The sequence below is a fragment of the Rhincodon typus genome, chromosome 2 (assembly GCF_021869965.1).
Source record: "Rhincodon typus isolate 14 chromosome 2, sRhiTyp1.1, whole genome shotgun sequence".
In the NCBI taxonomy this organism is placed as follows: Eukaryota; Metazoa; Chordata; class Chondrichthyes; order Orectolobiformes; family Rhincodontidae; genus Rhincodon; species Rhincodon typus.
The window spans coordinates 116,571,724-116,598,438 of record NC_063333.1 but is presented as its reverse complement, the minus strand read 5'-3'; the positions used below and the strand labels follow the sequence as shown (position 1 = coordinate 116,598,438).

At 39.6% G+C, this 26,715-nt stretch overlaps 1 protein-coding gene across 12 annotated transcripts in view; it reads left to right on the top strand.

The window, feature by feature from the left end:
- si:dkeyp-120h9.1 (Y+L amino acid transporter 2-like) overlaps positions 1-16,618 on the top strand; it is a 158,675-nt gene extending 142,057 nt beyond the window's left edge. For all 12 annotated transcript variants that reach the window (XM_048610143.1, XM_048610163.1, XM_048610121.1 and 9 more), the window contains 4 exons: positions 4,349-4,445; positions 5,663-5,812; positions 9,980-10,163; positions 14,102-16,618. In XM_048610143.1, coding sequence (XP_048466100.1) covers positions 4,349-4,445; positions 5,663-5,812; positions 9,980-10,163; positions 14,102-14,181 — 511 coding nt within the window. In that variant the 3' untranslated portion in view covers positions 14,182-16,618. The remainder of the gene's footprint in view (positions 1-4,348; positions 4,446-5,662; positions 5,813-9,979; positions 10,164-14,101) is intronic.
- The last annotated feature ends 10,097 nt before the right edge of the window (positions 16,619-26,715 follow it).

Below are 26,715 nucleotides of genomic sequence, written 5' to 3'. Positions count from 1 at the left end.
CCTCTCCCTCTCTCCCTATTTATTTCAGAACCCCTTTCCCCTCCCCCATTTCTGAAGAAGGGTCTAGGCCCGAAACGTCGGCTTTCCTGCTCCTCTGATGCTGCTTGGCCTGCTGTGTTCATCCAGCTCTACACCTTGTTATCTCACCTAAGGGTCCTACCATTTACCATATACTTTCCTCTGCATTTGGTTTCCCAAAATGCACCACCTCACATTTGTCCAGATTAAACTCCATGTGCCACTTCTCCACCCAACTTTCCAAATGATCTATATATGTTGTATCCATTGACACCCTTTTCCACAATGTACAACTCCACCAATTTTCATGTCGTCTGCAAACTTAATAATCAGACTACCGGTATTTTCAGCCAAATCATTTATATATACTACAAACAACAGAGGTCCTAGCATTGATCCCTGCAGGACACCACTGGTCACAGACCTCCAGTCAGAAAAACACCCATCCGCACCTTACCCCTGACTTCTAAGACCAAGCCAATTTTGCAGTTTTGTATTTGATTTGGTTTAATGAGCACTTCAAATGCACTATGCAATGTTTAAATTCAGAACTTGTTTTTCTTTTCTCGAAGACAAAACAAGATTGGTTAGTGAGCTGAACTCTGAGATGTAGTCACCATCACCAAGGAAAAGGTGCTAGGAAAGCTGAAAGGTCTGAAACTGAAATCTCCCACACCAAATGGACTACATCCCAGGAGATAGGAGATAGCTGAGGAGATTGTAGAGGCACTGGTGGTGATCTTTCAGGAATCACTGGGGTCAGGAAGGACCTCAGAGCACTGGAAAATGGCTAATGGAGGTAGAAGACCGGAAACTATAGGTTGGTTAACCTGACCTCAGTTGTTGGTATGATTTTAGAGTCCATTATTAAGGATGAGATTGCAGAGTACTTGATAAAATAGGGCTGAGTCAGCACAGCTTCATCAAGTGGAGGTCATACCTGACAAATCTGTTCGAATTCTTTGAGAGATCGCAAGCAAGTTAGACAAAAGAGAGCCAGTGAACATGATCTATTTGGAATTTCAGAAGGCCTTAAACAAAGTGCCACATGAGAAGCTTTTAAATAAGAATAAGATGGTGTTAGGGGCGAAGTGCTGGCATGGATGGAGGATTGGCTGACTGGCAGAAGGCAAAGAATGAGGATAAAGAGGTTTTTTTTCAGGATGGCAGCCGGTGACTAGTGAAGTTCTGCAGCGGTCAGTGTTGGGACTAAAACTATACACTTTATGCATAAACAATCTAAACGAAGGAACTGAGGGGCATTGTTGCTAAGTTTGCAGGTGTCACAAAGATAGGTGGAGGGACAGGTAGTGTTGAGGAAGCTGGGAGCTTGCAGAAAGATTTGGTCAGACTAGGAGAGAGGGCAAAGAAGCGGCAAATTGTATACAATGTAGGAAAATGCGAGGTTATGCATTTTGGTAGGAAAAATAGAGGCGTAGACTATTTTCTAAACGGGGAAAGGCTTTGGAAATCTGAAACACAAAATGACTTGGGAGTCCTAGTTCAGGATTCTGTTAACATGCAGGTTCAACTGGCAATTAGGAAGACAAATACAATGTTAGTATTCTTTTCATGACAGCTAGGATGCAAGAGCAAAGATGTACTACTGAGGCTGTATCAGGCTCTGGTCAGAGTATATTTGGAATATTGTGAGCATTTTTGGGCCCCATATCTGAAGAAGGATGAACCAGTATTGGAGGGGTCCAGAAGAGGCTTACAAGGATGATTCCAGGATTGAAGGGCTTGTTACATGCAGCATGGGTGAGAACTCTGGGTCCATACTTGATGGAGTTTCAAAGGATGGGGGTCGATCTCATTGACACTTACAGAATACTGAGAGGCCTAGGTAGATTGGATGTAGAGAAGATGTTTCCACTAGTAGGAGAGACTAGGAGGTGAGGGCACAGAATGAGAGTGAACGGACAACTCTTTAGAACTGAGATAAGGAGGAATTTCTTCAGCTAGAGGGTGGTGAATCTGTGGAACTAATTATCACAGAAGACTGTGGAGGCCAAGTCATTGAGTGCATTTAAGATAGGGATAGTTAAGTTCTTGATTAGTAAAAGGATCAAGGGTTACGGGGAGAAGGCAGGAGAATGGAGTTGAGAAACATAACAGCAATGATTGAATGATGGAACAGACTTGATGAGCCAAATGGCCTAATTCTGCTCCTATATCTAATGGTCTATTATGGTTTTATGATCGTTCTTTACCTGCTGTCAGTTTGCTCAAATAAGCCTTCTCCTTTATTCATTAACGGGATGAGGGCGTCGCTGGCTAGGCAGCATTTATTGCCCATCCCTAACAGTCCAGAGAGCAGTTAAGAGTCAACCACATCGCTGTGGGTCTGGAGTCACATGTAGGCCAGACCAGGTAAGGGATGGCAGTTTCCTTCCCTAAAGGACATTAATGAACCAGATGAGTTTTTCTGACAATCGACAATGGATTCATGGTCATTATTAGATTGTTAATTCCAGATATTTATTGAATTCAAATTCCACCATCTGCCATGGAAGGATTCAAACCCAGGTCCCCAGAACATTATCTGGGTCTCTTGATTAACAGTCCAGCGAAAATATCACTAGGCCATTGCCTCCCCTACATTGATGCGAAAGAAACAGGAAATTGATACTAAAGAATCATTCCCTTGTCTGGCTTGGTTACTAAATGTATATACAATACTAGAAATAACTTGGATATTTAATCCAGGAAATATATTTATATTTTTGAATTGTTTATCTGACTACTATGTTTCTTAAAACCTTTGTTGTACACAATACTTAAGTGTGTTGATTACATTTAAACTAAGTACCAAGAAACATTAAGGTTAGTATCAAATTGAAACAGTAAATGTACAATGTGGCACAGGTTAGTGATGAACCACAGGATTGGGAAAGTTTTAAAACCCAACAAAAGAGGACACAAAGAAAGGAAGAAAATAAGCATTAAGCATAATCTTTCAAATAATACAAAAACAGATAGTAAGATCTTGTTTTAAATATATAAAATGGGAAGATAGAGACCAAAGTAAGCATATGTTCCTCAGAGAATGAGACTGAGGAAAAGTAATGGGGAACCAGAAATGTAAGAAAAGCTGAATAAAAACTTTGCATAAGTATTCAGACCAGAAGATGCTAATAGCATCCCAAAATTATAGACAGATCGAGAGGACATAAACTAGCAGATGGAATATCATGGAAAAATGTGAGGCTGTGGAATTTGGCAGAAAGAATAGAGGAGCTGAATATTATTTAAATTGAGCAAGACTGCAGAAAACTGTAACACAGAGGGATTTGGGGGTCCACTTACATGAATCACAGAAAGTTAGCATCCAAGTTCAGCAGGCAATATGGAAGGCAAGTAGACTGGCCTTTATTTCAAAGAGAATAGAGCATAAAAGTGGGGATGCCTTGTTAAAGCTATACAAGATACTAGTCAGACCACATCTGGAATACTGTGAACAGTTTTTGGTTTCCTTATCTAAGGAAAGATATTCTGGCATTAGAGGCAGTCCAGGGAACGTTCACTAGGTTAATTCTGGCTCTGGAGGGGTTTTCTTAAGAGGAAAGCTTGAGTAGGTTGCAATGTACTCATTGGAGTTTGCAAGAATGAGAGCCTTGAATATACTTAATAACTCAGCCTCTCCATCCCTCTGTGGTAAAGAATTCCACAAATTCAAATCCAATGTGACTTATCATTGGAATTGAACAGGGTTTGAAAATAATAGCTTTTGTGCTGTTGAAGAAGGTGGGGGAGGTGCAAGTGGAACCAATGTGAGGGTATCCTCACAAAAAAAAATGCAAAGGGAGTGCTAATATTAGTTGATGTATGATATGGACACGGAACAGGTTTAATCGTCAGTGTGAATCGCAGAAAACAGCTGACCCATTTTTGATTTTGATATCACAATGTATTTGCAGTGCATTCTATTTTTGTTTAGCAATCCATTGTACTGGTCTACTGCTCTTCCTAGTCCACTTCAAAAACTTGAACTCACTAGGCTGTAAAGTGCTCTGGAGCATTTTGAGGTTGTGAAATGTACCGTACACATGCACATTCTTTCATTTTTGACCTTTGACAGAATCAGCTGTGAAATAAAAGATGGACATTTTTGTATTTCCTATCACAATATACTATTTGAGCACTAGTTTGGGATGTTTCTAGTTAGAACTAGAAGTCTAGCTCTGCATTCAAAATACTGCCCACTTGCTGAAGTGCACTTCTCTGTATGTCGTTTCATTGTGCTGTATGTTAAGTAGGTCATTAAGTTGTAACGTTGCTGGTGTTGGTAGCACTTTCACACCCCTTATGTCCACTTGTTGTACTGCAGGCTTTACTTTGTCGCTTCACGTGAAGGCCATCTACCCAGTGTTCTGTGTATGATCCATGTTCTAAGGTATACCCCGATTCCAGCCCTGTGTTTTAATGTGAGTAAAATTAAGAATTAGTTTTATTACTATGTTTTAATAATATTAAAAAATGTCAGTGAAACTTATTTGAAGATGTCTATGTGTTAAATGTGGCACTCTCAATAGATACCACGACCATAACAAAACTGAAGTTGAGTAAATCAAAGCTTTTGTCCTCACTATCTCGTTCAAAGGGATACAGGCTCAAAAACCGAAAAAGCTGTTTAGCTGCCCTCTACCGATTTTAATGCTGTGGAGTTTTCACAGTAAAGGTTTTGGACCTAGATTTTCTTGGAGTTGATTAAACTCTGAAGGAATGCAAAAATGGCAGAAACCAAACTTGGGATTCCTGCTATGTTGTCTGAGAGAGGGACACAGGTTGAAAGTCCTGAGGGAAAAAGAAACTCCTGTTAGAAATCTGCTATGAAATCAACTGCTGTTCCTAATGAGATGTCAATAAGACAGGCCCACTCATGCTATCAATAACGGAGGCTTTCCTTTACATCATCAATAATTGTCCAGCATAATGCAGGCATGAGTCTTACAGCAAGTCAAAGTTTCATGCTTGTTAAGTTTAGGCTTTTTATTTGTTTGAGCCTGTAAGCTTGATAACAGAAAGATTGGTGGATGGACTCACGACCATACGTTTGTATTCTTTTTCATATTTTCTGCCCAACATTTCACCTCAACTGAGCATTGGAACGTGCTCCAGATTTCTGTCTGTGCCACTCTCTGACCAGCTATGCACTGTAGGCAGAGTAGTCCTCCTCTCTGGGATGGACTCTGGCCTCTCCTCAGCATTTATTCTGACACCTTTGTTGAGATAGGAACGACAGCAGGAGGCGGATTGCAAGTGCACACTCTGTTGCTGTGGCTGTCACTCTTTGCAGTTTGGAGGATATCTGAAAAACATTTGAGCATTCTTTCGAACACACTCCCCTTCCCCTTTAACACACTTCTAGTTACATATTGTTTTAGCTTCCAAGTGAATCTACAATTATTGCACATCTTCATAGAACAGGTTATATGCTAATAAGTCCACAAATAAAAATCAATACACACTATCAGACTGTCGGAGTTCCCTTCATTTTGCCCATGAGCTTTATAGTGCAGTATGCTGTACAAATATCAAAAAAATTACCTTTATAAACCATAGAAATCTAATTGAAATGGTTTTCACTCACTGTTTGTGTTTTTTTTATATTGACTGTCATGGCTTTTGTTTTGTTATCTAGGGAGGGATGGCTTTAATCTTTCTCTGCGTGGAAGATATTTACAACCTTATTAATTACTTCAGTTTTAACTATTGGCTCTTTATTGGCCTATCAGTTGCAAGTCAGATTTATCTGAGGTGGAAATTCCCTGATCTGCCAAGACCTGTAAAGGTAAGAAGCATTGCTTAAAATGACACTCGCTGACTTCTTTAAAATCTCTTTTAAAAGCAAAATGCTATAAATGATGGAAATCTGAAATAAAAACAGAAAATACTGATCCGCTCAGCAGGTCTGACGATGTTGGTCAGAGAGAAACATGGTCAAATCATTGACTTTCTGTCATCATTGTTTATCTATTTAAGTCTCTGAAATGTTTCTATCTGTGTAAAAAGCTCCATGCAATAGATTGGCACAGAGCTGCTCCAAGGTACTATCAATGTTACATTGTAACTGTCCAGACATTTATTCAAAGTTATTATTACGTTGCAACGGAATTGAACAGGGAAATGTCTGCAACTGATTAAAATAGCATTACATTGTGACCGTCTAATAGATGGTCTGATCATCAATACTATAAATATTATATTGTAACTGCAGGAAGAGGTATTGTTCCCAAGTATGATCAGTGTTCAATCCTCAAGTGAGGGTCTGTTAACAGACAGTAACTATACTGGCCTGAAGAAAATTTATTTTTTACTTGTTTGTTACATTCAAGCAAGTAGAGAGTATTCAATCATTGATATATCCTGTGGGTGAATGGCAAGGCTTTGCTGATTCAAGAGGTGAGTTACTAGCCAGAGAATATCCAGCCTCCCAATGGCTGTAATCACTGCAGTATTTATCATTCTGGACAGCATAGGCCTTGAGATGGGGGTGATGGAGAATCCCACGTTGGCAGTGTGACTTAAGTATCAAAGGGAGGTAGCTAAGCTCACACTTACTGGATGATTTGGTTAATGCCTTGCACTTAATAAGATCATAAGGAATAGGAGCTGGTCATTCACTGTCTTGAACCTTCTCTATCATTCAGTAAGACCATGGCTGATATGATTATGGCCTTAACCTCACTTTGCTGTATCCTCATCACAGCTTGTCCTCCTATTTCTGTTATTATCAGAAATATTGACTGAAATATGGTTAGATTCTTAAGTCATTAATACAGATTATAAATACACTAGCACTAATCCATGTTTGTCCATTTATCCTAAATTTCCATTTCCTCCTGGTTAGCCAATCCATGTTAATATATCACTTCAAAATCATGAGCTCATAACTTGTGTGGTATTCCTTTTAAATGGCACCTTATTGAATGCCATTTGGAAATCAAAATATGTTTCAGTGACAGATTACCCTTTATCCACCCTGCACGTCATGTTCTCAAAGACCTCTAGAAAAAATGTCAAACACCTTCATAAAACCCCCATGTTGACTCTGCCTGACTGTATATTGTGATTTTCTACATTCTGTTACTCTTTCCTGAAAAATAGATTTTAGCACTTTCACAAAGATAGACATTAGGCTGCCTAGTGTACTATGTCCTGGCTTTCGGTCTCCCTCCTTTGAATTACATTTGTGGTTTTTCCAATCTTCCTGGAAAATTCTGGAAGAATACAACCAATGTATCAACTTTCTCGCAGCCACTTCTTTGCTAACCCTAGGATAACGGCTCTCAGTTACAGGGATCTTAGATTCATAGAAACCCTACAATGCGGAAGCAGGCCATTCAGCCCATCAAGTCCACACCACCTCTCCCAACAGCATCCCACCCAGACCCAGCCCTCTACCCTATTCCTGTAACCCTGCATTTCCCATGGTTAATCCACCTAGCCTGCACATCCCTGGACAGTGTGGGACAATTTAGCATGGCCAATCCACCTAACTCAACTTGTAAATCTGACTTGTCACCTATAGTCTCATTGGTTCTCCTAGTACTTTTTTTCTACAAATAGTGACTGTTTTAAGTTCCTCCTTACCTTTTGCCTCCTGCTTTACTTCAGTTCTTGGGATGCTTTTTTATGTATTCTGCAACATGAAAATAAGTAGGAAAGGAACGTATGAGGAGGACATAAAGAGTCTGCAAAGTAATGTAGATAACAGATGGCATACCATATTGGAAAAGTGTGATGTTGTGCACTTCGACATGAATTAGAAAGGGGCATATTACAAAATTGGATAGAGAGTTTGTAGATTTCTGCAATAGAGTGACCTGGGTGTCTTTGTTATGCATAACAAAAAGTAATCATGCAAGTACAGTTAAATCAGGAAAGCAAGTGTAATGTTAGCTTTTATTGTCAGTGATTGGATTATATAAGTAAGGAAGTCTAGCTGCAACTGTACAGGGCGTAAGACCATATATAGAGTAGTGTTGACCATTTTGGTCACCTAAGGAGGGATATACTTGGTTTGGAGACAGTTCAGAAAAAATTCAGTAGGCTGATTACTAGGATGTCGAGATTGTCTTGTGGGCAGGGATTTTAGGCAGGTCTGTCTCATTGAAGTTTAGAATAGGAGGTGAAATTATTGAAACATATAAAATTCTGAGGGTGCTTTTTAGGTTAGATGCTGAGAAAATGTCTCCTCTTATGTGAAAATCTAAAAAGTTTCAAAATATGGGTCTCCAGTTTAAGATAGAGATAAGGAGCAATTTCCATTCTGAGGGCATTCATGTTTGTAATTCTAACCAATAGAAAGCAGTAGATGCTGGGTTATACAATATTTTGAAGGTTGAGTTAGAGTGGGTTTGATCTACAAGGGACTCTAGCATTATGGATGAAAGGCAGGAAAGTGGAGTTGGAGTTGGAGTTGCTTCAGAGCAGTCATGATCTTAATGCCTGGAGGAGTAGGTTTGAGAGCCAAGTGGCCTACATCTGTTCCTAGTTGTTAAATTAACCTGTTTTCCAATTCCTCTTTGGCCAACTCACTTCATAGACTTGTAATTATCTTCTAATCAAGTTTAAGACACTAGTTTTGGATCCACATTTCTCGCCATGAAACTGAATGTAAAATTTAAAAGTGATCATTCTTAGCCAGTGGATCCTTCATTATGAGGCCATTAGTTAAATGTGACTTCATACACGTTACCAGGTCTATGTTAGCTTGCCGCCTGGTTGGGTTTCAGAACATATTATTGTAAGAAATTGTTTTGAAAAGATTACAAAGTGGCTGCCTTTTCTAGTTTGTGTGTTGCAAATGTTTGTTCCTTGTCAGCCAAGAAATGAATGTTGTTTGGGCTTTGTTGCATATGGGAATGAACCAACTAATTATCTGAGGAATTGGAAATGTGTGCTGGACACTGAAATCCTTGTTGAACAGTTCTATGTCTGATCTTATTATAGAGAAAAGACTATAAATGGTTGTGGTTGTATTAATTTTGAAACAGCCAAACTGTCTCTGGAGGACAGATCTCCAGTGCTACCTACTGGCATTTCTGATAATGAGGATTTCAGGAAACTGCTGAGAAGGTTCTTTAAATTGACCCTGAAGGCTGAAAGTGGTTGAAAGTGCTCCAGCCTTGATGTTTGGATGCTGAAGCTTTTTTCCACCTGGCTTTAGTTTCAAAGAAGTCATATTGGGTTCAAAATACTAACTCTGCTTCTCACTCTACAGATGCAGCCAAACCTGCTGAGTTTCTCCAACATTTCCTGTTTCTTATTTTATCTTGCAAGTCATTAATGAGTCCAGTGAGTAGTTGAATCCCCAGTACTAATCCCTGTCGGACACCACTAGATCCATACTGTAAATTACAGTATCTGCTCATTATTCCTACTCATTATATCTCCTGCTGTTTGGTTAATTTCCTAACCAAGTCAATAATTTGGCTTCTGTCTCTTATGAGGGACTTTATTGAGCGCTGTTTGGAAGTCTGTATAAATAACACTTATAAATGATCTCCTGTCTAATATTTCAGTCATTTCTTCAAGAAATTCAGTTAGGTTTGTCGGGCATGACCTACCTGTTACAATTTAATGCTGACTCTGTCTCAACAGTTAAACATCTATAAAATTTGCAGCCATCTTCTCATTAATTATAGACTTCAGTGATACCCTGACAACAAATGTTGGAGTAACTGGTCTGTAATTCACTCATTTGTACCTCTATCCTTAATAAGGGAATGACATGAGAAATTTTCCAATTTACAGGTAATTTAAATGAAAGGACCTTGTGAAATTGATGGTGTGAAGAGTGGTACAAGTGAAATTATTTGATTTTTTTTAAAATTTGCAAAAGCTAGTACACAGCCCTACTTGATAGAGTTGTGATATCACAACAATATATAATGTGCATCTCTACAAAACTCTACCAATCATTTATAATTTTATTGCTTGCCATTTTTTCCAGCTCAGCTTGTTTTTTCCCATTGTGTACTGCTTGTGCAGCTTGTTTCTCGTGCTGATGCCCCTCTACAGTGATACCATTAATTCCCTAATTGGGATTGCAGTCGCACTCTCAGGAGCTCCAGTTTACTTTTTCTGCGTATACCTCCCCATTGAGAAACGACCCATGTGCCTTGAAAAACTATTACGTAAGTTCTACAGATACCTACTGCTTTTTGGTAGAAAGGCTTATGTCTATGCCTTATCCACTACCACATTATGGGAAGAATGTGGTTTATGAGTAAGTACGTAACTTGTGTTACATAGCTTGTATAGTGGAGCAACTAGAAAGTATGTATTGTTTGTATCACTAACTGGAGTTTGTATGTTGCAACTCAGGTCATTGACATGGTTGATCTATGTTTTATGCATAATTGCTTTTTTAAAAAGTTGCATTTGTCTGTGTGTTTGAGATGTTTGGTGGTTAACTCTGTTTCTCTCTCTGCAGATGCTGCCTGGGTTTCTCTAGCATTTTCTCTTTTTATTTCCCATTCAACCATCCACCCATCTACACTTCTACCTATATTGGCTCCTGGTCAAGCAATGCCTCAATTCTAAAGATCTACAGATAAACCCTTCAGTTTTCCTATAATGGGCAAGTTCATCTGCTGAAACTGTCTTCATAGAACATAATTATGATCAGGAATAGACTGTAAGGTCCTTTGAGTCTGTTCAGTCTTTAACTAAGATTGTAGTTGACCCACACTAGCCCACCCAACTCCCTATATGTCAATTAGTGTCCAAAGATCTATCAATTCCAATCTTGAATATACTTAACAATACTTCTCTGGAGTGCAGAATCCTAAAGATTCATAATGCTCTGACAGAAGATACTTATTCCCATCACAACCCTAAATGGTCCTTATTATAAGACTATGATCTCTAGTTCTGGATTGTCAAGCCAGGGGAAAGTCCCTCTTGGGATCTATCCTCTCAAGTCATCTAAGGAGCTTACGATTTTCAAAAAGATCATCTCTCATTCATCTAAACTCTAGAGGGTATAGATCTAATTTTGCTCCATATGTTTATTATCCCTAGGTTTGATTATATTAACATTCTCCTGACCAGTCTCCCATCATGCATATTCAATAACTTAAGTTCATCTGCTGCTTGTATCCTAATTTTTACAAAATCCCATTCACTTATCCAAATAAAAGAAATATACCGGGGATGCTGGAAATTTGAAATAAGAAGAAATGCTGGAGTAACTCAATAGGTCTGTCAGCTTTTATGGACAGAGAAAGAGAGATAATGTTTCAAGTCCAATATACAGTCTTAAAACATTAACTCTGTTTCTTTCTCTGCAGATGCTGCCTGGGTTCCTCTTTTTATTTCCCGTTCAACCATCCACCCATCTGCACTTCAACCTATATTGGCTCCTGGTCAAACAATGCCTCAATTCTAAAATACTCCTCCTTATTTTTAAATCCCTTCCCAATTACAGGCCTGCAATTCACCTACATAGTTTTGCTCCTCCAGCTCTGGTCCCAGATGCACATCTGATTTTAATTGCTTTCCTATTCTTGCCCATTTCAGTCCCAAGCTCTGAAATTCCCCACTAAGCCTCTCAACCTCCTACCTTTCTCACTTTTTATGAAGCTTGTTAAAACATGCCTCTTTAACAAGTTTTTGATCATATGCCCTGATATCTCACTAAATGGATAAATGCTATTTGATAATGCTTCTGTAATGCAAGTACAGGTAATTTTCTGATTGTTGCATTCTTGTGTGACCTCACAATATACAAACTTGCATTATAGGGAAATCGCTATACCTGTACAGCAGAAAGTTTGCATTATCCAAATAGCATCCACTATTCATGAATTGCGATACAGCCAATTAACAAAACACATGTTATAACAGAACTACCTTGTAGGATGTTTTTCTTACTGCACTAAAATGGTACGTGAAAGTATGTTGTTATTGAGCTTCATTGCTGCTATTTAATCTAATTGAGCTATTATCATTATCTTGCTGTCACTCATGTTCATCTTTTCCTGAGCTCTGATAATAGGATCAGGTCAGTTATTATTCATCAGTTGTTCATGGATTGTGTCGATATCCTGAATCCCATGTAACTATGGACTATTAGGCTTGGTGGTGATATAGCCAGAATTATTTTTTCTCAGATCATCGTGATTGAATTGCAAATAAGTTTGTTGAAAGAGCACAGATTCCCTCTGCCTCACCCCCTCTCTTCCCCCTCTCCCTCTCCCATCCCTTGTTATTGATGTTCATATTTAACAACGAAAGAACCTGATACACATGCGTTAACATTGCAAGTGGGTGGCTGACTTTTCACAATAATAATCCTAAGTGAAAATGGTTTCAATGTTATTTTCATTATTCATTAATATTATTATTCTGCAAATATAGAATGGATAAAATTGGTTTATGTTAGACTCTTAGCTGATTTTTCAAAGCTCCCAATCTTTATTGTTCCCACTGAGATTCATAAAACAAAATTCAATTCTTTTTGCGGTCTTAATTTTCTAGTTTCATTGAGCTTTTTACTTGGTTTAAAATTGAACATTTTGGCAATACTAAGTCACAATATTGACAAATGTAGATTATCAATTTGCAATTTCCATTACCTGATTTTAATACTGGAGACATTCATATACTAAAATGGTTTTAAGGAGGAAGAAGCATGGATGTAAAATAGCTGCAGGAATCTCGTGATCAGAAATTAAAGCAAGTTCAGGAAACCAGTGTTGAATAAACAGAATTGTCTGAAGTGAATTACCATTATTTTTATGAACATTGAAACCGGTCTGCTGAATGAGGTATCAAAAGACTCATCACCTGTTCTAGTTTACACTTGTCTGATAAGCTGCATGTATTGCATATGAAAGGTCACCTGCGACAATCCATCTTGGAAACACAATGAATAGACTCCAGAAGAAACAAATGAATCATATTTAGTAACTACAGAGAGTTAAAAATAAATTGGTAATAGCAAGGACTGGAAAATTTTCTCTGTCTGTTGTACTTCATCATCTCAAGAACTAATAGCAGTGATAATTGGAGGAAACACACAATCACTCAGAACTCAAGATTTTCCAAATTTCACTACTACTGCAGATACAAGACATCAACTAAACAGTCATGGTGTCAGTTTCAACTACAACAACCCAAGGACTGCAAGTACTTTTTATACTGTCTATTCTTGAATTGAGTTGAATTGAATTAGTTTTATTGTCACGTACTCAAATGAGTACAGTGAAAAGTTTACAATCACTGCATCACAGTGCCATCTTAGATACAAAGGTACCCAGGTACAGACCTTAAGATCATATTCTTGGAAAACAAAAAAAATAGAAAAGCAAAGAAATAAGTAGTCCAGCATTATAGGTCTTAGGAATAAATTAGAAAAATAAAGAAGTAACAAGCTCAGAATATCAGTCTTTCTGATTCCAGTCCTTGCCAGCACCTAACCTCAAGGAAGATCTCACCATCTCACTGCCACCTGCACCAGACCCACTAACAGGAGTTGCCCCACTTGAGGCACCATCTCTTTGCTGCTGGGCCCACTTCGCTGACACCGCTGAGCCCACACTCCCCCCTGCAACCAAGAGTCTGGCTGTGCTGTCAGGCCATGAGTCCCACTTCGGCTTCAGATGTTCTTCATCTTCGTATTGTATTAGACCCTCTCCCTCTTTTAAACTTAGACCTACATTGGCTTGTATTTTGCATGTTACGTTTTATTATTTTTTGCAGTGTTAGTAAATAACAAAATTCCTCTTTATTTCACTTGCAATTGGTTCCTTAATTGTGACCAAGTGACTATATTTTAATTGACGTGATGTAGCTCTGCACTAAAAAAAGCTAAAAATGTTTCTTGTGGCTAACTGAGGCTGTTGAAAAGACAGGAGTGGATTCACCCTGCCTTACCTAGTTGTAACAATGGAAATTAAAATCTCAGCAGATAAAAAAATCATCAAATTTACTGCAAGCCTATTTTAAAGTCCTGGTGTATACCAATTTCATCCCACAAATTTTATGTATTTAGTCACTTAATATGTTTCTAGTTTTGAGTTCAAATTCTGATATCTAATAAAGTTTTTGATTGATAATATTTTTCCAGGTATCTTCTCTTTGCAAGTTCAGAAATTGACAATGTGCTGTCTAACTGAAAATGAGCTTAGAGATGCCAAGGAATCTTAACCAAAATCTACTGGAAACTTCCACATACATGGTACCAGACATGGTTTGTGCAGATGCCCAATCCTTCTGTTGTTAAACCAATGTGACACATCACTTGAATCTAGCATACTTTAAACTTGACAATCAAAATGCTACATCTCATGATTGGACTATTTCTCTTGTATTAATTATTTTGGAAGACTGCTTTTTCCCCTTTTTGTATAAGTAAATAACAGACTTATTATAAACATTGGTGCTTTCATTTTGAACCGTGCATTTTCTCCTGCAATGGAGTCTATTGACTTTGGTCACTTGCTGGTGGGTTTAATGATAATGTAAGTCCTCGACTAGTATGAAAGCTATTTGGAACCATGCAGTGGTGGAAAGCCACAGTAAAACTGGGAATACTGATTCATTGGTCTGCAGCATTGTCTAATAGAAGCAGAAAACTCAAGATTACTTCCCCTTCCTTCCTAAAATTTCACCCCTTGATTTTTGAGATGGGGTTACTCTTTCCCCATATCAGGACACTCTCCATAACTCACATTAACAGACTGACCCAGTTGCCATTTAAAATGATTTGCATTGAATGGTATCTTATTAAAATATAAAATGAAGAATACCTGTTACAATTTTCCTTACTTGTTTTAACAAATGAGCCTGTCATTCATAAAATCCTGAATCTATTCAATCTGGAGTGGGCTTATCCAGAATATTGACACTGCCTAGTTCTCAATACATATTCTGGAAAATTTTGTTTCAATAATTACTTGTCTTAGAAGAAGCTTCAGCAGATTAGCATAGAAAAATGCTATAAAACACGAAGCAGAAGAAAATTCAATTAAAATAAGTAAGGGAAAAGGTTCAAAGCACAGAGCACCAGATTTGCACAAATTTGTCCAGTCAATACATTCCAGTAAAGAAGGGGATTATGTGGATCAATCGAGGGTAGTCAGTTAGAAGGAGAGGAGAAATGTTTACAATGAGAAAATGCAGTTTTTACGTAAACTTAAATATTTTTAAATTGCAACTCATCAAATGATATTCAGTGGCTGATCCTGTCCTAACCCAGTGCCTACACAGTTGCATGTTCAGCAGGAGTCACAGGAGGTTGATCAGGACAAAGAGACTTGGTGGTCATTCCCTTTCCTTGGCACCAGGGCAACTGGGATACGTCACTGTTACAACCCTTCTGAAATCAACTAATTCAGCACTGTGACTGAACCTATTATTATAAGATAATCAAAAACAGGGAAAAGTATTCATAACATCCTGTTGCAAAATTGGTAGGACCTATATTTCTGTAGGACCTAAAATATTTTTGCTAATTACAGTTGGGTTTATGCGTCTGTCAGGAGTGTTACAATGGCAGGGCTCAAGATCATAAACACTGGGGAAATGTACAACACTACTACATCTGAAATAAGGGGTGTTTTAAAAGAGAAGTTCTCCTGTGCCATTGCTCAACAATATTTCAGCATTTAAACAGTTTACAGATCTATTTGTATCTATTATGTAACAGGCCGAAATCTTATGAGCTGCAGTAGGGTACTGTCACTTGTAATGAATTGTTCTGTTATTTCAAGATCTGTGCATTAAGAGCTTTCGGACCAAATGCACTATTCATTTTGTGTGTGTTCAGGTCACAATTCTACAACTCTTCCCGTACAATAGAGCCACTCCTCATATCCAATTCCTTACTCTGTGATCAATCTGTGTTACAACCTCCTGACCACCAGCTCCCTCCAATCTACTTCAGTCTAGTTTTGATGCAAGTTGATTTACTGATCTTGTGACACAAATTGGTTCTTCTTTTGTATGCCTTGGTCAAGTTTATTCTTGATTTCATTTACCAGGACTGGTAATACATTGTTTAAATATGTATTTTCTGTTAATCCAGTGGGAGGTGATTTTGATTTGTCATCCCATCAACCCCCATCCTCATAAATGTGTGTAAGCGGGGACATTCAGTTTGAATTCACTCTATTAATGCCTGATTTGCAAATTTATTTTCTGGTGTCTTGAGCTATTTTGACACTGTCCCACATTAGGCTGGGTATATTATGTGATCCATAAACTGAATGCTTCAGACTGTTCACTATTTGAGTCATGAGGTAGCGGTAGAGATTCTCTTTTTGTTTACAGGTAACTCTTCAAATACACATGGTTTCTATTTTCTATATCTGTACCTTTAAGTATCAAGTGTGAAGCAATAGTGCTGATGCTTTTTGTATTGTAACGCATTTATTTTACTAAAATTGTTTCCGATTCGAGGGAAGCCAGACAAGAATATTATTGGTTGTTAACAAGTTTAAGAATTTACTGCTAGTTTTTGCTATGTAATTGTATTTTCATATTGGTTTATCTGATTGCAGATGATTGCAATGTCTTTTTGTCACTACACAGTGCAATGACTTTTTTAGATGTGTACAAATAGTAATAAAAGATTGTAACAACATACAAGTGCATTGTGTCGTAAGTATTAAAACAGTACTTCAATGCCAAGCTATTGGTATTTAAAACATCTGTTACCTTCTCTCTTTTGCTTAAAGGTAAATTTTTGAATGTTATTTCCATGAATGGAAATGTAAATTCTCAATGGTTCATGCAGGTATGTAACTGTATGTCTTGGATTGCACCTTTCCTTCCTTGTTTTCTTTTGTACCTTGACGCATTGGAATTATGCAGCTGTGGCCCTCGCCTAGATGGTAAACAAAAGCAGAAACTGTAAAAAGAGGTGCAGTGAACCAGCAGGGCAAGGTAAAAGTAACACTGAAAGTCGTGTTAGGACAACAAATGCAGGAGATATCAATCTTTCTGCATTAGGGCAGGCTACTCGCCTGTAACCAGTTCCACCAAAGCAAGCCTGAGGTCACCCACAACTGCATCATCAGCACAAGATGGTTGTAGTTTCTGGATCAAATGTTATTGTGATTAAGATACTCAAAAGAAAATTCCTGTGAAAAGAACCAAAATTTCATTTCTAAATACAACAAACAGGAATCTCAGTTTCCCAGCATGCTGAACCTGGATGACTCTTAAGGTTGTGAGGGCTTTCTTCTTGGCTGTTTTGAGCCTAAAGACATTTGATTAAATATTTGTGCTTCTGCTTCAGGTTTGCTCCTACATTACCACCTGCTGTGCATTGTTCCATGCTGTAGGGCTGCATCAAATAAACCCTGAGGTGCACATAATTGGCATAACATTTATAACCTATTTAAGAAATATTTTGAATTTGACAATGAGGATCATAAAAATTGAAAAGCATGTACTCAATTCGAGTTCTAAAGTGCCTTACAAAGCAAATGAACGTACCACCAGTAAAGGTAATTCATGCCTCTAGAATAAGACAAACATGGAACTCCATGTTCGCCAACCTGCTGGAGATGGATTCAACAGACACTTAGCGGAACTTGTAATCACCACATCAGCCAGCACATCTAGCAGTCCTAGTAGCATCAGACTTCAAGCAGGAAGAAGACCAAAAGATCTTAGACTAAAATAAGTCTATGGCTATTCGGGCAGGAAGAGATCAGGCAATCTAAGGAGGGAGATGGGTGGATGGATTTTCAAAACCAGTTAGGAAGACTCAAAGTAGGGTTATCATGGGAGTGGGTGGGTGGGGCGGGGGGTGGTGGTATATACCCTGATGTGTTCAGAGTGTCCTGCACAAGAAGTATAGCCATCTTACGGCCTTTTTATCAGTTCCATTAAGGAAAGTACAGTTCTTATTCTACTCAGTTTGCTTACAATAAACGTATTTTGTTTTTTAATTCATTCAGATATGGAACTCACTGGCTGGCCAGCATTTATTACCCATCCCTAGTTGCCCTTGAGAAGGTGGTGGTGAGCTGCATTATTGAACCGCTGCAGTCTATGCACTGTAGGTAGACCCAAAATGCCACTAGGGAGGGAATTCCAGGATTTTTGACCCAGCAACACTGAAGAAACAATGATATATTTCCAAGTCAGGATGGTGAGTGGCTTGGGGGAGGGGCAGCATGCTGGTGGTGACATTCCCAAATATCTGCTGCCTTTGTCTTTTGAGATGGAAGTGGTCTTGGGTTAGAAGGTGCTGTCTAAGGACCTTTGGTGACTTTCTGCAGTGCATCTTGTAGATAGTACACAGGGCTGCTACAGAGCAGAGCGTCTGTGATGGAGGGAGTGGATATGCTGCCAGTCAAGCGGGCTGCTTTGTACTGAATGGTGTCAGGCTTCTTGATTGTTGTTAGAGCTGCACCTATCCAGGCAAGTGGGCAGTATTCCATCATACTCCTGACTTGTGCCTTACAGATGATGAATAGACTTTGGGGAGTCAAGAGGTGAGTTACTTGCCACATCATTCCTAGCCTCAGACCTGCTCTTGTAGCCATTGTGTTCATGTCGCATGTTCAGTTAAGTTTCTCTTCAATGGTAACCCCAGTGATGTTGATAGTCAGGGATTCAGTAATGGTAACACTATTAAATGTAAAAGGGACAGTGGTTAGATTGTCTCTTATGGTAATGGTCATTGTCTGGCATTTGTGTGGTGCTAATGTTACTTTCCACTTGTCAGCTCAGGCCTGGATATTGTCCAGATCTTGTTGCATTTGAACATGGACACCTTCAGTACTCAGTCAATCTAGGATGACTGACAGATGTAGTAGTTGGAGAGCGTTCAATAATGTTGAGAAAACTGAAAGGAAAAAGGACAGGGAGTGTAGGAAGATCACAAGGAGAGCTTGTCAGACTGGGATGTGTAAGATCTCTGTGCATTCAAACAAACTGCATTGAAAGTATAATTAGTGAGCTACAAATTTTACTTCTGAAATTGCACTCTCTCTCTCTCTCTCCCAGAACCTGGTATACTTTGAAGTTGCCAAAACAACTATTTCTTGCTTTTCTAGGGAAAATCCCCTTCCTCAAGTCTTTGAGCTTAATTTGATGTGAGAATCATGCCAACTGAATTATCTTTGTTTTATTAGATAGAAAATTATCTGCGGGATAGGAAATAGAAAGTGGTTAATGGGTACTTACCAGGCTGGGAGAAGTGGAGCTCCCCAGGGGATGGTACTGGGAATGAAAACACAAATTGCTGGAAAAACTCATGGTCTGGTAGCATCGATGCAGAGAAAACAGAATTAATGTTTCTTGTAAATCTTCAAAAGGACATTGACACCTGGCGGAGTAGGTAGATAGGTGACAGATAGAGTTCAATGCGGGGAAGCATGAGGTGATGCACTTTGTACAATCTCTCCACTTTTTGTATCAAAGTGTGCTATTCTAAAGGGAGTGCAGGAAGAGAGGAGACCTGGTTATGTGTACATAAGTATTTACAGGTGGTAAGACAGGTGGAGAGAGCTGTTAAAAAAAAATGCTTACAGTATTCTAGGCTTAATTGATAGGTGCATAGAATACGAGAGCAAGGAAGTTAGAACTTATGTAAGATGCAGATTAGAACATATCTGGAGTTTGTGTACAGGTCTGAGTGCCACACTACAGAAAGGTTAAGAATGCATTGAAGACAGCGCAGAGCAGGTTTATAAGAATGGCTCAAGGGATGAGAAACTTCACAGCCACACTACGACAAACACTTACAAGGATTAAAGACCCTATTCCCACAACATGCAGAACAAACATGGTTTACAAAATACCATGCAAGACTGCCACGAACATGACATCGGACAGACAAGAAGGAAACTTGTCAGAATACATGAACATCAGCTAGCAGCAAAACGGCACGATAAACTCTTCCTAATATCGGTACATTTAGACAATGAAGGCCATCAATTTAACTGGGACAAGGTAACCACAGTAGCCCAAGCCAAACATAAACACGCACAGGAATTCCTAGAGGCATGGTTCTCCACCCATACTTCAATCAACAAACATACAGAATTGGGCCCCATATACAAACCCATGCAGATCAAAACCGGAAATGATTGTACTCACCATAACGGACCGGACAGTATAAATAGAATAACACCGCTTTGTCTGAGGCCTCACTGACGATGTCACCTAGCATAGTGATGAAATGTCTGAACAAAAACAAGCCAGTTCGGCGAGCAAGACAATAACCTGAGAAACTTCAGTTATGAGGAAAATTCTAAGAAATTGGAACTGTTTTCCTTTGAGAGGAGAAGGCCAAGTGGGGATTTGATATAAGTATTCAAAATTGTGGACGGTCTCAACAGAGAGGAAAGGGAGAAACTGTTCCAGCTTGTAAATGGATCAAGAACCAGAAAAGACAGTTTTAATTGAATCAGAGATAGTAGGAACTGCAGATGCTGGAGAATCCGAGACAACAAGGTGCAGGACTGGATGAACACAGCAGGCCAAGCAGCATCATAGGAGCAGAGAGGCTGACGTTTCGGGCCTAGACCCTTCATCAGAAAAGTTTTAAATTGTTTTGCAAAAGAAGCAAATGCAAGGTATGGAAAAAAAACTTTTCACTCAGCGGACGTTAGGGTATGGAATGCACTGGAGGCAAGTTCAATTGAGGCATTCAAGGGGGAAATTGGATAATTGTTTTCATTTAAATGTCTAGGGTTACAGCAAAAAGGCAGGAGATTGTCACTCAGTCAAAAGCTTAGAGAGCCAGTACAGACACAGTGAGCCGAATGGCCTCCTGCACTCTACCAATTCTGTGACTCACTGCTTTATATCACTGAATGAAGACAGATTTAGTGTTAACAGCTGCAACAACCTCAGCAATATGTTGGGTACTTCTCATTGTCTCAAACTGATCGGATTAACATTCCTAAACAGCTGACATTGAAGGCCTAAACTTCATCGCAAGTCAAATATGGGTCCCTGGGATATGGCCGTTTGTTACTCTGTAGTTTGGTTTGGTAAGCAAAGTAATAAATCAAAATCAAGGTCAGGCAGGTTAAAAAGCTCAATGGCCAGGATTTTCCATTTTGGAATTAAAGTACAGTGATATATATTTTAAACATAATCCCATATTTCAAAGCCTAGGCCAGGTTAGCTCACATGATCACATACTGCATAGACAATATATGAGAAGTAAAATGTGTAAGTGACTTGGTGAATCATGTTGTGAACAAGAAGAAAGGTGTTGCCCTGGTATGACCTTCTGAGATCACAGGTCCTGGCGCTATATTTACAAATGTTGTCTATGCATTTCAATCCTGTATGGATTATCATGACAGGAGATTCCACTTTTGTGTACAAGTATGTATATGATTGGTCAAGCCTATGTACACAATGGCTTTCACATGAACATGTAGGCTCCCCTGACAATAAACATAACCAACTTTTACCATTAGGTTTGAACTTTATTTGCATAAACTTATTTCCATTCAAATGGGGGATATGTAAAAGCCTCCAGGCTGCTAATACACAGATAGATTGCTAACTTGGCCAAACAGGAAGGGATGCTGGGTACATTGGCCAAGTGAAACTCTGAAATCACAAAACCCACACACCAGACACAGTGCATACACAGCAGCCAGGTGCTAATGACATTAGCGTAATGTAAAAGGCAACAGTTACCCTGGGCAGAATACACCCAACAATTTATCCATTAAACAAAAGAGGGCCAAATAGAAAGGCATTATGCTACACAAAGAAACTAACAGTAGCATGCCATCCAAATAATTGACTCTGTTTTAAACTATTAAGTGTACCTCCCTCATTGACCAGAACTAAAGAAAGTTCCAGAAAACCATCTGGAAGGTATAAAAACAGGATATACTGCAGATCTCATGCTTAGAATCTTCTGAGGCCTTTTGAGGAGGCCAGTATAGCAAGAGGCAGAGAGACAGTGACTGCATAAATCTACAAGAGACTTGGAATGTATTATAACCTAAAGGGGCCAAATAGGATTAGAGATAGCATATTTAGTATCAAAGGTTATTGTAACTTTATTCCTATTAATGTGGGACAACAAGGTGCAGGGCTGGATGAACACAGCAGGCCAAGCAGCATCGTAGGAGCAGAAAGGCTGACGTTGGATCAGAAATTGGCTAGCTGTAAGAAGACAGAGGGTGGTGGTTGATGGGAAATGTTCATTCTGGAGTTCAGTTACTAGTGGTGTACCTCAAGGATCTGTTTTGGGGCCACTGCTGTTTGTCATTTTTATAAATGACCTGGATGAGGGCGTAGAAGGATGGGTTAGTAAATTTGCGGATGACACCAAAGTTGGTGGAGTTGTGGATAGTGCGGAAGGATGTTGCAGGTTACAGAGGGACATAGATAAGCTGCAGAGCTGGGCTGAGAGGTGGCAAATGGAGTTTAATGCGGAAAAGTGTGAGGTGATTCACTTTGGAAGGAATAACAGGAATACAGAGTACTGGGCTAATGGTAAGATTCTTGGTAGTGTGGATGAGCAGAAAGATCTCGGTGTCCATGTGCATAGATCACTGAAAGTTGCCACCCGGGTTGATAGCATTGTTAAGAAGGTGTACAGTATGTTAGGTTTTATTGGTAGAGGGATTGAGTTTCGGAACCATGAGGTCATGTTGCAGCTGTACAAAACTCTGGTGCGGCCGCACTTGGAGTATTGCGTACAGTTCTGGTCACCGCATTATAGGAAGGATGTGGAAGCATTGGAAAGGGTGCAGAGGAGATTTACCAGGATGTTGCCTGGTATGGAGGGAAGGTCTTATGAGGAAAGGCTGAGGGTCTTGAGGCTGTTTTCATTAGAGAGAGGAAGGTTAAGAGGTGACTTAATAGAGACCTACAAGATGATCAGAGGATTAGATAGGGTGGACAGTGGGAGCCTTTTTCCTCGGATGGTGATGGCTAGCACGAGGGGACATAGCTTTAAATTGAGGGGTGATAGATATAGGACAGATGTCAGAGGTAGGTTCTTTACTCAGAGAGTAGTAAGGGCGTGGAATGCCCTGCCTGCAAAAATAGTAGACTCACCCACTTTAAGGGCATTTAAATGGTCATTAGATAAACATATGGATGATAATGGAATAGTTTAGGTTAGATGGGCTTCAGATTGGTTTCACAGGTCGGCGCAACATCGAGGGCCGAAGGGCCTGTACTGCGCTGTAATGTTCTATGTTCTATGTTCTATGTTCTATGTTTCGGGCCTAGACCCTTCATCAGAAAAGGGGGAGGGGAAGGGGGTTCTGAAATAAATAGGGAGAGAGTGGGAGGCGGATAGAAGATGGATAGAGGAGAGGATAGGTGGAGAGGAAACAAACAGGTCGAAGAGGGATTAATGTGGGACTGTTTTGCATTGGTACCAGCTTATGTTTATATTGATTTGACAGCATCGGTATTATGGGACACCTGGGCAAATTTATTGGTAACATTCTGGTCGGAGGTGGCCAAATTATTTTAAGGAGAGACTAGACAATGTTTTAAATGTTGCCTCCCTTCTCCACCCACCCTTCCTCTTGTCTGTGCCTATAGTAGCAGCCATAACATCAATCCCCAGACCTGAGCTGCCTGTAGCCTTGACAATGTCCCAGATGAGTATAGAAACCCTCTTGGTTATGCATCCCCAGACTGAATTTGTAAAATACCTCCAACCATCTGACCAGAAAGGCCCGGTCAAATTTTACTTGATTTCTAATTCCTGGACTGGATTGGAGTCAATCCTCAGACTCGAATTAGACTGACCCACCAGATAAAAATGATGCAGCCCCTGCATTAACTGTAGCGGTGCCCACTGACTGACTGGATTCTATTGTTGCCCCACTAAGTATGTCTCCCTGTTCACATTCACACATTGCCTTGGTCTTCATGAAGATTCACTGCATTTGCTCCATATGCTGCAGGTGGATACAAGCATGGTTCCTGGGCAACGAGAGATATCCTCTCCATACCTCAGTCAATAATGGAACTTGCAGCAAAAGTGAAGACAACAGACATTAACAACATTTGGTGAAAGCCTAAGGAATGAGTTCACCTGGACTGAAGACCAAGTTAACAGATATATAGCAGTTAGGTGTAGTTGAGCTTCTGATGCATGGAGGAAGAAGGGTCTAGGCCCGAAACGTCAGCCTTCCTGCTCCTCTGATGCTGCTTGGCCTGCTGTGTTCATCCAGCTCTACACCTTGTTATCTGGGAAGATGTAGTTAATTTTAGAGAGTTGTACAATCTCACCACCTAATAGCAAAAGTTGACTCTTCTGAGGAGGGAAGACATAATTGCGAAGGTTTCTATCAACAATGAGAATCTGACTTTGGACTCTGGCCCAGTTTAAGTTTTCATGCCTGCCATTATTCTCAAACCCTCCCAGAGTATAAAGTCAAATCCAATGTTACAGATCTAATACCTTGGGGATGGAAATGTAACTTAAGATCAGGCTGGCAATGACAACACTAGTTAAATCTTCTAGGGAATATTAAGTATTATGTCATGTGCCTGTATCCAACACAGCCACCCTTACACTGCCACCATCATTCACCAGCCATACTGCACCTCAAAATCATGGAAAAGCAGAAACAATGCAAGAAGGGAAAATAACTTCTGCACTTTTGGGAGAACAGCTCACAGAGAAGAATTATTTTGCAGTAAGACATGATTCCTCAAAATGAGTTACTTGAAGACATGGCCCCTTTTTTTGTCACAGTAGATAAAGAAATTGTACCAATTGCCAATTATAATTCTACCAATTACCAATACCATTTTCATCAAATGAGGTGAGACATTTTCAGAGAAGCTAAAATTCTATTTAGAAAGCACTTTTAATATAGTTATACATGCTGACTCACTTCACTGGAACATTTATCAAACTGTGTTTGGCATTGAATTACATCAGATACAAGGACAGAAAATAACTAAGACAACACAGTGTAGAGCTGGAGGAACACAGCAGGCCAGGCAGCATCAGAGGAGCAGGAAAGTTGACTAAAACTTGATCAAAGGTAGTTTTAAGGAGCATTTTAAAGGAAGAGAAAAAGGCTTAGAAGCCAAGGGAAAAAGTGTTCAGATAGGAGGGCCTAGCTGACCGGTAGTAGGTTGTAGAACTAAAAGAGGTAATGTAGACAGGTTAGGTAGGATGTGGCGATGGAAGGATTTGAAATCAAGACTGAAAATTATAAACTACAGGAATTTTAGACCAGTGGAGTAGTTGGCATGAGCTAGCACACTGGCAGCAGATTTTTAAATAACTTCATTGGAAGAGTAACTTGGAAGGTCAAATACAGAAGCAACAAAAGTTGTGGATGAGAGATTGAGTAACAAATGTGCAGCGATGGGGGCAGAGACAGATTCTGTAATGTTTGTGGAGATATGTGATCTTGGCTATGGAAAGGATACAAGGTCAAATACACGCTCCCTGTCAAATACAATGCTAAGGCTGTAACCAGTCTGTTTCAGCCTTAGGGAGAGAAGTGACATCAGTAGTTTGGGGTCAGAGGTTATAGGAGAGTGTGACAACAAAGATTTTAATCTTTCCAGTATTTAATGATAGGAAAATTCTGCTCAGATTACTCATGAGACGTCCAGTATTTGATGACAAACCAGAAACAATGGAGGCCTTGAACAAAGGGGTGAGGGGATGGGGTGAGGAGATGGATACTGTTAGTGTTCATAAAGGAAGAATATGTTTTCTTTTAAATCAAGACATGACTCATCTCAGCCTTCTCATAGCATTATTGGTGCCTGTCCTCAACTACTTTAATATACTCCACATGATATGGAGAAGCAACTGAAAGTAATGGATACAGCAAATTCACGGACTCTGACAAAATACCAACTTTAGTACCAAAAACCTGTGCTGTGCACTTTGCAGTACTCAATCAGTTTTGTTGTGACACTGGCATCTAACCAACAATGTGGAAAATTTCCTAGCTATGTTCCATCCATTAAGAGCTGGACAAATCCAATATAACCTATTACTACTTCATCAGTCTCACTCTCACGAATCAGCAAACTGATGGAAGGTGTCGTCAACAGTGCTATCAAAAGGCACTTATCCAGTACTAGCCTGCTCTTCGATGCTAAGCTAATTTCCACCAGGGCCACCACAATCATATTGTTATCTTGGGCCAAGCTGGGCCAAAACGAGCTGAATTCCAGAGGTAAGGGAAGAGTGACTACTTTTGACTTCAAGACACCATTTGGTTGAGCATGGCATCAGGGATTCCTCACAAAATGAGAATTGGAAGGAATACTCCTCAATGGGAGGAGTCATATCTAGCACAGGAAAGATGGGTGTGATTTTTGGAAGCCAATTACATTAACGCCGTGAAATCTCTGCAGATGTTCCTCAGGGTAGGGTCCTGGGCCCAAGTACCTTCAACTACCCCTTTATGACTTCCCCCTCTAGCATAAATTGGGGATGCTAGCTAATGACTGCATTGTGTTTGGTATGAATTGAGTGTCTTCAGATATTGATGCAATTGGTACCTGCATTTGTGTTGTTCAAGGGCCACATTGCCCATATGCCTGACAAAAGATGGCAGCAGTTCATTAAGGCAGCACCTTACAACAGGGTAATTAGGGACAGGCAATAAATGCTGGTCTAGCTAGTGACACCCACATCCTATAACTGAATTAAAACTAAACAAGACATCTAAAACAAGCTGAGATAACAAGGTGTAGAGCTGGATGAACACAGCAGGCCAAGCAGCATCAGAGGAGCAGGAA